At 51.1% G+C, this 9,664-nt stretch overlaps 3 protein-coding genes across 12 annotated transcripts in view; 2 read left to right on the top strand and 1 right to left on the bottom strand.

Annotated features, from left to right (window-relative positions):
* Positions 1 to 7,170, bottom strand: part of UNC5CL (unc-5 family C-terminal like) — a 12,779-nt gene extending 5,609 nt beyond the window's left edge. Inside the window, exons 1-5 of one of the 5 annotated variants that reach the window (XM_039854549.1) lie at positions 7,132 to 7,170; positions 5,953 to 6,228; positions 1,826 to 2,248; positions 1,042 to 1,342; positions 18 to 280 (exon numbers count right to left, since the gene is read on the bottom strand). In XM_039854549.1, the coding sequence (XP_039710483.1) occupies positions 18 to 280; positions 1,042 to 1,342; positions 1,826 to 2,210 (949 nt within the window). In that variant the 5' untranslated portion in view covers positions 2,211 to 2,248; positions 5,953 to 6,228; positions 7,132 to 7,170. Of the gene's footprint in view, positions 1 to 17; positions 281 to 1,041; positions 1,343 to 1,825; positions 2,249 to 5,952; positions 6,229 to 6,404; positions 6,742 to 7,131 lie in introns of those variants that run through there. The other 4 variants (XM_039854548.1, XM_039854551.1, XM_039854550.1 and 1 more) reach the window with 4 other exon arrangements.
* TSPO2 (translocator protein 2) overlaps positions 6,238 to 9,664 on the top strand; it is a 4,600-nt gene continuing 1,173 nt past the window's right edge. Inside the window, exons 1-2 of one of the 4 annotated variants that reach the window (XM_039854567.1) lie at positions 6,238 to 6,361; positions 9,240 to 9,432. In XM_039854567.1, the coding sequence (XP_039710501.1) occupies positions 6,352 to 6,361; positions 9,240 to 9,432 (203 nt within the window). In that variant the 5' untranslated portion in view covers positions 6,238 to 6,351. Of the gene's footprint in view, positions 6,362 to 7,989; positions 8,026 to 9,239; positions 9,433 to 9,664 lie in introns of those variants that run through there. The other 3 variants (XM_039854569.1, XM_039854568.1, XM_039854570.1) reach the window with 3 other exon arrangements.
* The window catches only part of APOBEC2 (apolipoprotein B mRNA editing enzyme catalytic subunit 2), a 24,812-nt gene continuing 21,387 nt past the window's right edge, over positions 6,240 to 9,664 (top strand). Inside the window, exon 1 of one of the 3 annotated variants that reach the window (XM_039854565.1) lies at positions 6,240 to 6,361. The gene's annotated coding sequence lies outside the window, so the exon portion shown is untranslated. Of the gene's footprint in view, positions 6,362 to 7,980; positions 8,026 to 9,664 lie in introns of those variants that run through there. The other 2 variants (XM_039854564.1, XM_039854566.1) reach the window with 2 other exon arrangements.

Here is a 9,664-nt window from a genome sequence, read left to right as displayed (position 1 = left end):
CCCCCCGTCTCCCTCACCCTCAGAGATGTACTTGAGCTTCAAGCACTGGTCCCCTCGGGCCCCAGTGAAGTCGAAGAGCTGGCAGGGCCCACGCAGGCGCCCACCGTGGGGCTGCTCGTTGGTCAGAGCCCACTGCAGGGCGCAGGGCGTGTTGTTGAGGAAGTAGACTCGCAGCTGCAGGTGGGACTGCCCCGGCGCCAGCGGCGAGCAGAAAACCGCCAGCTGCAGCCATTTGCGAGCTTCGTGGCCCACCGGTGCCTCCAGCACACAGGTGTAGAGGCTGCAGAGTAGAAGGGAGATGGTGGCAGGGACAGGGTATGGGAGAAAATGGGACGCCGGTGCACCGGCCGCCCAGCTCCTGCTGTGCCAAGGGAATCTGTGGAGGCCCTCCAAGGAGCTGAGGAGAGCATTCCAGGGCATGATAGGGAGGAACTGGGGTGGGGGGGAGGGGGAGTTGGTAGAGGGACAAAAAGTGAGTCACATGCAGTGACCATCACAGAGTGGGCAAAGAGCCGGCAAAAATCCTCTGGTGTGGTAGAGAGGAAAGGTGAGCTCAGGACCACTATGCTTTGGCACTGTTCTGGTTAATGGGTAGCAAGGAGAATAAGAGGAAGAAGGGTCTAAGATCCTAGAAAGACAGAACTAAGGACAGGCAAGAGTTGGGATGTCATGTTAGAGAACTGGAGGAAACAAACAGCCCTAGAGAGTTGGGGGATAGTCCTGAACCGGAGCACAGGACATAGACAATTTTAGAGAGACAAAGGTGGGGATGGGACAGGCCCCCTCTGGACAGAGGGCTGGGGTTGAGTCAGACCCTCTAGACAGGCAGAGAGACCAAGAGGGAATGCGCAGTCTCGGTCAGGGTTGGAGTGGCACAAGCTACCATAGACACCAGCATAGAAAGACCGAGAAGCGACACATGGGAATAAGGGATTTGCAGGCCATCTGGGCCAGATAAAGGGGCGGTTCCATACGAAGAGATGAGGATGAGGCAGACAGAGAAAAGGGGTGGGAAGGACAGGCTGCTGGGCTCCGGCCTACCTGAAGTGGGAGAGGTGGATGCGACACTCATCCAGGGAGGTGTGACCACCTGACTGCCCCAGGGGCTTCCAGGCCTTGACATCGAGCAGGTTTGTGTTGCTGCTGTAGGCGCAGGCATGGCTGGATTGCTGGGCACAGTGCTTGAACGTGAGAGTGCAGGGTTTCAGGAAGGAGGCCCCGTGGGGGCCACACGCCACCACGGGGCTCACTAGCGCTTGGGCTTTGGACAATGATGGGGCGTCCGACAAGTCCCACACCAGAATCAGTGACACCCGCTCCTGGCGGCCCACCGCCACAGCACCTGGGAAGACAGAGAGCTGAGATGGGCCTGGCAGGCAGGCATACCCCTGTCCCAGGGGAGGCCAGGCCAGATAGGAGGGGAGGTGGAGCAGGAGCCCAAGAGAGAGGATGCACACATAGGAAGGCAGTACAGAAGAAGAGCAAGATGATTGTGAGCTGATTTGTGGTGTCGTCTTGTGCAAGTCACTCGCCTTCCTTCCAGAACTGCCGTGCATTTGCAAATCGTGCTCTTTCTCTACTTTATTTTCCTTTATTAGAGACTGTCACAACATAGTGTTCAAAGCACTTTACTTCCACCTACCAGGAAGTTGTCATAAAAATATGTACTATATCCATCTTTGGAGTTAATAAAGTCATACTAAAAATATGAACAATTTTCAAAGTTACGAAGATGTCTGTGGATGATGCTCCCTTCAATGTGGTGCCCTTGTACAACGCACAATCTGAACAACTATGTGCTGAGAAGGGAGCTGGGCGCTGTTACCTGGTGGGATGAGCAGAGAGATGCCCATATCCTGGAGTATCAAGCAGCCTCCACGGTGATCCACCTCTCGAGCCGAAAACACCAACAGCTTGTGCATCAGCTGACGGACAATGGTCTGGCCCTGGGTGGGCGTGTGCAGTTCCTGGTAGAAGGCAACCATCTCCGGTAGGGTAGCAGGCAGGCACTGCCTTGGGGACTCATTTTCTGGTAAGGGAGAAGGATCAGATACTGGCTCCTCTTGGCTATCCAGCTTCCAACGGCCCCGCGGCAGCCAGCGAGGACAGTGCCATCGAAGGCACTGGACCAGAAGGAGGACACTTGCCACCGGAACTCCCACCAACAGCAGGAACTGGGCCAATTGGAAGGAACTCTCATGGGAGCACATCAGCCTGGTCACTCGATGCTGCCAGCTCACCTGCAACCCTGTGCCAGCCAAGGCCAAGGGTGGGGAGGGGGAGGAGTCAGTGCCAGGCTAAGCTTTTTCAGTGTCATGGAGGCCAAGACTTGGCTTCCAAGCAGCTGCAATGAGGGAGCAAACTGTCCTTATTCAAGTGCCCCACTCCCACTCCAGTCAGATCAATTCTTTTAACAGAACTTAACCTAGCCCTCTTACGCAAGAACCTATAGTAGACCCTCATGATCTAAACATCAAATTAAACTCCCCTGAGGCAAAAAGAGCTTGGGTTTGGAGTTAGGGAATGTGAGTTCAAATGCCACGTTGGTCACTGGCCGAGCTGGTCACGTTGCTTAATGTGAATAAGTTTCCTCATCTATCAGAATATCTACCTTGATCTCTATGTGCTTATACAGAAAAAAATCTTTAAGTGGAAAAGCAAATCACAGAGAGCTAGACATCCTCTGATCTCATTATTGTAAATAACAAAACTATATAGAAGTATAGATAACACATTTACGGGTATATAAATGTAAATTATAGAGAAAGGTCTGGAGCAGTGCTGTGCAATAAAAATATAATACGAGCATATATGTAATTTTAAACTTTCCAGGGGCCACATTAAGAAAGTAAAAAAAAAATAAAAAAGAAAACAGGAGAAATTTACTTTAATAATATATTTTATTTTATCCAATATATTTAAAATAGTATCATTTCAACAGTTAATCAATATAAAGTCATTAAGGATTTACATTCTTTTTTCACACTAAGTCTTTGAACTCTGTGTGTACTTTACACTTATAGCACATCGCAACTGGGACTCGCTCTATTTCAAGTCCCCGGTAGCCACATATGCCAGTGATTCCTGTCTTGCAGATCTGGGAGAATATACCCCAAGCTATTCCCATTGGTCATTACTGAAAGAGATGATAAATTGAGAAGGTAGAAGGTGTGAACCAGAGTTTTCAAGTTCCTTAAACTCTCTTTTTTCTGTAGGCTTTGAAATTTTCACACCAGGCCTGTGTTTTATATTAACTTTGCAATTCTTTTTAAAAGCTATTACAAGTGAAAAAGAAAATTTCCCCTCAGAGTGATTGCGAGGATGGCGTGAGATCATGTGAAAAGCATTTGTAGATAATAAAGCACTGTCCAAATATGCTTGTTTATTTATGCCCCTCCTTCTGCCAGAAAAGTTGAAAGAGAGCTTATGAAATCTTGTATTTCATGTATCCCTATAAGCTCTCTTTCAACTTTTCTAAGTTAAAAGTGAAAGCAAAAAGAGAAAAAAAAAACAAAAGTTGGGGCCTCCAGTGAGGCTGGAATGAGGCAGGGCAAAATCATACACTGACTGCCAGTGCACCTGGCTACCTGTGCGCCTGGCTACCCGGCTACCCGGCAGGGGCCTCAGACTGGAACCTTGGCCTTCCAACAGCCTCCTGCACAAATGTCAGCTCTTCCTGAGGCCCTCCAGAACCTACCACCTCCCCTTCCTACTTTCCCTCTTCCTCCCTTAATTTCCAAAGCCTACACCCCCACCAGACTGGAGTCCTCACATCTTGTTAATTCTCGCTTTGGGCTTTTGCTCATGCTGTTCTCTTTCACTCCTCACCTGTGCTCCCCACCTGTCTCATCTCCCCCACCTGAATCCCTCTTGCTCAAGAGGCAGCCCCATCCTACCACACCTCCAGCTCACCAGCCCTTGGCAGTCTCGTGCCTCCAAAATCTCTCTTCACTGCCGTACCACCATACTGAGTGGCTTTTAATTACACTGTCATGTGTGTTTTACCCACTCAGATGAATGTTTTCTGAGCACCAGCTGTGTACCAGGCACAGTGGGAAGTTCAGTCCTGCTGAAGATGGCATCTTATTCGGATCTCAAGGAGCTTCTGAGGGAATGGGACTCATTCGCTCTGTGGGTGATTTTCTGCACTAGAAAACTTCTGGCATCCATTCCTCCCCCTCCCTTCATTCATACCACACACAGGGAGCTGAGACCTTGCCCCCCCCCTCCCAGCCTCCTGCTCCTTCCCTGCCCACCTGCTTCCTTCCTTCCTTGGGACCCCTAAAGTCTAAGCCCCCTTCCTAGCTCCTCCAAGACAGGGGCAGAAGCCCCTCTGTATCCTCAGGACTGAGGACTGGCACAGGATCTGTCTCCCTGTGTCCTCATTGAAAATGTAGACAGGAAGGGAAGGTTGGCATTGTTTCTTTTGCCTTAGAACCCAAACGTGCAGACAGTACAGCAGGCCTCTTAAAGGGCACACATGTGAAGCAGATGAGCTGGCAAAGCCCCAACTCTGATGGGCATGAGGTTGGAGCAACGAGCTTCCTTTTACATCCCCTCCATGCCTTTGGGTTGTTCCACATTAAAGATACTTGAAATTATAACTGTAATAATAAGAGCTAATATTTATGGAGCTTTACTCGGGATCTCAGTTAAAGCTCTCTAGGTGGCCTCGCTCATCTGATCCTCACAGTAGCCTTTGGGCTAGGTGTGAGATTTATTTCCATTTCACAGATAAGGAAGCCAAGTTTTCTCGCTACAGTGAAGACAGATGGGGGATTATTAAGCTACAGCTGACGCAGAAAGGAGAATGAGCAGGGATGACATGGACTTCTAGAAATACTCGCTTTTTCCCCTGGCCCTTCTTTTTCCCCTAGGTCTCTTCCTTTCCACTTCTAGAAGAAATGAAGTTGAAAGAGAAAGAAACAAAAATAATGTAAAAATAAATATCAGGAAATAAAGGCACATCCTTCTTTCCACAGTGAACCCCGCCCCCGCCCCAACCCTCACCCCTTGCCCACCAAGGCACCAGCAGCAGAGGATAGGCCAGCTAATGTGAAAGGAGAGGCTCAGCTCTATTTCTGCAGAAACCATCTTCCTGGGGCCCCAAAAGACCAGAGTGCAAATCCCCTCCACCCCATTAGGTGGCTCAGCCAAGTCCCCTTTCCCAGCCTCCCAACCTGAAGCAATTGGTAGAAGTCCTAAAGCCCTGCTGAGCCTCTCATGAGGAGCCCATTCACTACATGGCCTGGAGCAGGTTAACTCCTCCCCTAGCTCAGCCCCTGTTCCCCTGGCTGACAGCTCTCTCCAGGCTGCCTTGGCCCTCACTCCATCCTCCCCCTTGCCCCAGTAATGGTAAGGGTCCCATATTGACAGCATGGCAACCAGCTCAATGTAGAGTGGAGCTTCCCAACCCTATGCCTGACTCGTTATTACCCATGCCTCCAGTGTGCCTTGTCCCAGACCCCAGATCATCTTGGGTAGTAGTTCCCCATGATGAGGGGCCCTTTGGAATTCTGCCATTAGCTGTCCCTAGGGAATCACCTCCTCTAGCACAAAGATCCATGCTCCTGCTACAAAACTCTGTTCATCCCCTTTGAGGAAACGCTCAAACCATCTCCCACGTCACTGGTCTTATCATGCCTGTTCAACCCTAACAGATCTCCAGCTATTGAAGGACATAAAAAGTACCAGGGTGGTTGAGTCCAAACTTCAGTCCCAGGCAGCACTCATCAGCAGAGCATACACGTCCTCAGTGCAGAGAATCATCCCATTGTCACTTGGGTCCTCACACCTACAGAGCAGTAGGCCTCTCCCAAGCCCCTTTTTCCTCTCCTCCTCCAGCAGAGGATCACCACTCTCTGGTAGGCCTGGCTGGCTTCTCCGATCCCCAGGGGGCCCCAAAGCAATGCCCACCCCAACCAACCTCAGCTGCCCCAGGGGTGAGCTCACCTTACCATGCAGGTGCTCCCAAAGGCTGCCGGCTTCTCCAGGAACAGAAGTTTCTTCTCTGAGAAACAGAGGTCAGCCAGACCCTGTCACCAGGCCAGCAGACAACTGCAGGTGGGCGGGGAATCGGGCAGGAGTGGCCTGGTGCTTCCTGGCAGAGTCCTGCCTCCCAGCCACACTATAGAAGAATGGGGCAGCCTGTCCGTTTGTTGCCAAAGTCCAGCCAAGGTGAGGGAGTAGCCAATGATCCCAGAAGTCAGTGGACTTGCCAGTATAGGTCTGGGAGGGAGGGGACAGAGAGGAGACAACCTCAGTACAGATGCAGCCTCAGGGGACAGGTGAAAGCCCTTCCTACCACGCCCTCTACTGGCGAGTGGCTGTTCCTAGCCAGAAGCTATTGAAATGGCAAAAGGTAAGAGGAGAGAACCCTGACCAGAGCCTCTCAAACAAGCCACCTTATTAAAGTGTGAGATCTTATTAAAATGTGGGTTCTGATCCTGTAGATCTGGGGTGGAGTCTGAGATTCTGCATCTCTAAGAAGCTCACAGGTGCTGCCAATGGGGCTGGTCCAGGGAGCTTAGTATGTAGTTCCACCCCATTCCTGCACAGAAATGACAGAGGAGGCACTGAGAGGGGTAATAAATCACAACTTGTTGGTGGCATTGGGGTGTACCCATGTCTGCTTCCTGCCCAATGCTCTTCCCACCGCCCACACTCAGAGCTGGTAGGGACACTGCCACTTGGGGGAGAGCTGAACTTCAGGCCATTTCCAGCCTGAGTCCTTCCTTAGAAACTCTGCCTAGGGAAGATGTTGCCACTAGAATAAAAACTCCCTGTGAAAAGAGATTCTTTTTAAGTTGTTTGCTGCTGTATCCTCAGCTCCTGGTATAGCCTGATCCAAACAGGTGTTTACAACAAAGACTTGTTGAATAAATGGGTGGTCCAACTGAGAGAAAAAAAGGATGCATTTTGGTTCCAGACTGCCAACACCAAACCCTGGTGATCCACCCCTCAGCTCCGTAATCTTAGGCAAGTTACGCAACCTCTCGGAGCCTCACTTTTCTTGTCTGTCAAGTGTAGTTAATAGTATCTACCTTGTGAGGGGTAATTATTGTCATTACTGAGCTAATAAATATAAAGCGCCCACTACAAAATGGGCGCTCAGTAAGGGGTAGCTGTTACCTCCATTATCTGGCCTCCTGCAGTTGAGGAACAAGGGTGAGCTCCCCCAGCCCCCCAGTCATCATCTCCCATAAAAATAAGTAACTGCTGCTGCTTTCATCGCAGTTAATGATTCTCTAGCCTCTTGTCCCTCCCTGATTGCAACCCCTCCCCTCTGCTGCTTTCCCTGGGGTAGAGGAGATGTATGGAATAAACACCTTTCCGGGTCCCCAAAGTAGAGAGATGGGCAAAGGAATGGCAAAGAGCAGCCAACCCGGGAAGGGGACCTTAAAGGATGAGCAAGGACAAATGCTCAGAACTTGTATGGGGATGAAAAGGGGAGATTTTAATCTTTGCTGTACAAAGCTCTGAGTCACACAGGAGGCTGCCTTCTCCTCTGAGTCATAAAGTTCTAGGAGGGTTGTGAAAGACCTGTCAAGCTCAAGTTCCAAGCTCAAGTTCCAGCACTAGCAGGCTATAACGAGGGGCTGTGTCCAAAGCTTGTGCTTGCCTCACCTGGGGACAGTCCCAGTGGCAAAAAGGTTCTGGGGAAATCTGAGGATCTCCACCAACCCCGAGGACACGAAGCTGGTTCACAGAATGCAGAGATCACAGGCATGCAGCCTGAGGCTGAGCAGTCTCAAAAGGTGTGGGTATCACAGCACCAAAGCTTCAATCATCCATCAAGGGGCCCCTCCAGAAGCCAGGGCTAGCAGACCAGAGACCCCTGCTGAGAGAACCCTTCAGGGCCATGCAGGCAGCAACTTGGACTCCCCAACCAATGTCACCACCCTTGTTATTGGACACAGGCAGGCTAGCTGGTCTCACCCATCTCCCCCCCCACCCCCCACCCTCCTCTGCCTTTCACACGTCATATATCACTGGGCGCCCAGTCTGGGAGGAGTGCTGCCTGAGGTAAGAGGAATACAGACCTGGGAAGAAAGAGGCACTGGGAGTGGTAGAAAACAGGAGAAAAAGAGGATGAGAAGGAGTAGGGCAGGAGGAGGGTCTCCAACACTGGCTGGAAAATAGAAAACACAGAGATAGAGAGACGGAAAAGCAGAAGATGAACAGTGAAGAGCTGAGAAAGATAAACAAAAGATGCACAGCAGGCAGGCTGGTCAGCCCTGACCCCAGAACCTCCTGGACATGGTCAAAGGCCCTTGACAGGAAAGGATGGTGAAGGCAGTCACTCCAGGACACTGAGAATAACCACCTTTTTTCTCTCTCCAACCCTATCTGTCAACTGTGGAGAAGAGGCCAAATTAGCATGTGCAAATGAAAAGAATGATATTGGGTGGGGGCCTTGGTTGGAGGAGGATCTGTGCATCTTCTCGCATGGGAATGACATCCAAAACAACATGCAAATGAGTATGGCAACTTCTTAATGAAAGACCAGGCGGTTGTTTCCTTGAAGAGTCAGGCCACAAGGAATCTGGTTGTGTGTGTTTGCAGCCCGACCCTCTGGAAGTAGAGAGATGTAGGGGAACTTCCCCCAGCCCCTGAGGGGTACATGAGACCTGAGGCTTCAGAGAAGGAAACCAGAACCCACAGTGCCAGTTGGCTGAGTTTGAATTCGAACAGGAGCTCAGGCTGGGTGGGCCCCTGGAGTTTGCCAGTCTGGTATAGTGAGATAAGCCTGGGGCAGATGGCCTGGCCCACTGTTGACTGGAAAATACCCCCAGGGATCTCTGTCTCCTGCCAGGCGGGTTTTGTCAGTTTGGTTGAGTTTGGTCTAAGGTACCATCCCCCCTGAGGGCCTGCTATGTATGTACCTGGCCAAGAGCAGCCTGCTGTGGGAGGTAGAAAAGATGGTAATACGTGGACCTCAGCACCAGGATTCAGATACATGTTAGGGTAAGGAGACTATCACTCAGATTCAGTTACCAATACCTGACATTATCCTCTGAGTGCCAAATGAGAGGTGTGGGAAAAATAAGTCCAGGGAAGGCAGAAAAGGGGCAGAGCAGTATGGGCTCACAGGAGCAAGACAGGAGGTGGCATCAGCATGCCTATACCTCCTACAGTGTGGGGTGAGGGGTCAGGCCAAGGAATAGTTTCAGAAAGGAGGGACTAAGGGGAAGGGATGAAGAGGAAGGCTCACTGTTAGCATGTTCTCTGCTCCCCAGATTTTGCCTCCTCTAGGAGAATGTGGCCTCAAGGGGCCATCTTTGTGGCCCTGCCCCACCTGGGGCCCGTCCTGGTCTGGCTGCTTGCCCCTCATCGAATATCTGGTTGGTGTGATGGCCCGAGGAAGCTGCCCTGGTGCCCACCCCACAAAGTCTTGTTGCTTGTATGGACAACCATCTACTCTGTCATGGGGTGAGCACCCATTTTTCATGGTATGGCCCTGATACCCACTAGGGTGGGAACTATTACTGCATACTGACCTGCAAAGGGATGGCACCCCACCTTGCTTCTTATAATGGGACCCTTCTGTGCCTGCCTAGGATTCCAGCCAGCCCTCTTCTTCCACCCTCTCCAAGTCTCCCACCCCTCCCCCACCTCATCATGCCCCACTGCTCCCACCATCACCCCCGCCCCAGCCCTCAAA

The sequence above is a fragment of the Pteropus medius genome, unplaced genomic scaffold, assembly GCF_902729225.1.
Source record: "Pteropus medius unplaced genomic scaffold, Ma_sr-lr_union100, whole genome shotgun sequence".
Lineage (NCBI taxonomy): Eukaryota > Metazoa > Chordata > Mammalia > Chiroptera > Pteropodidae > Pteropus > Pteropus medius.
Note: the sequence above shows the minus strand (reverse complement) of the source record. Positions and strands in the feature narration are given on the sequence as shown.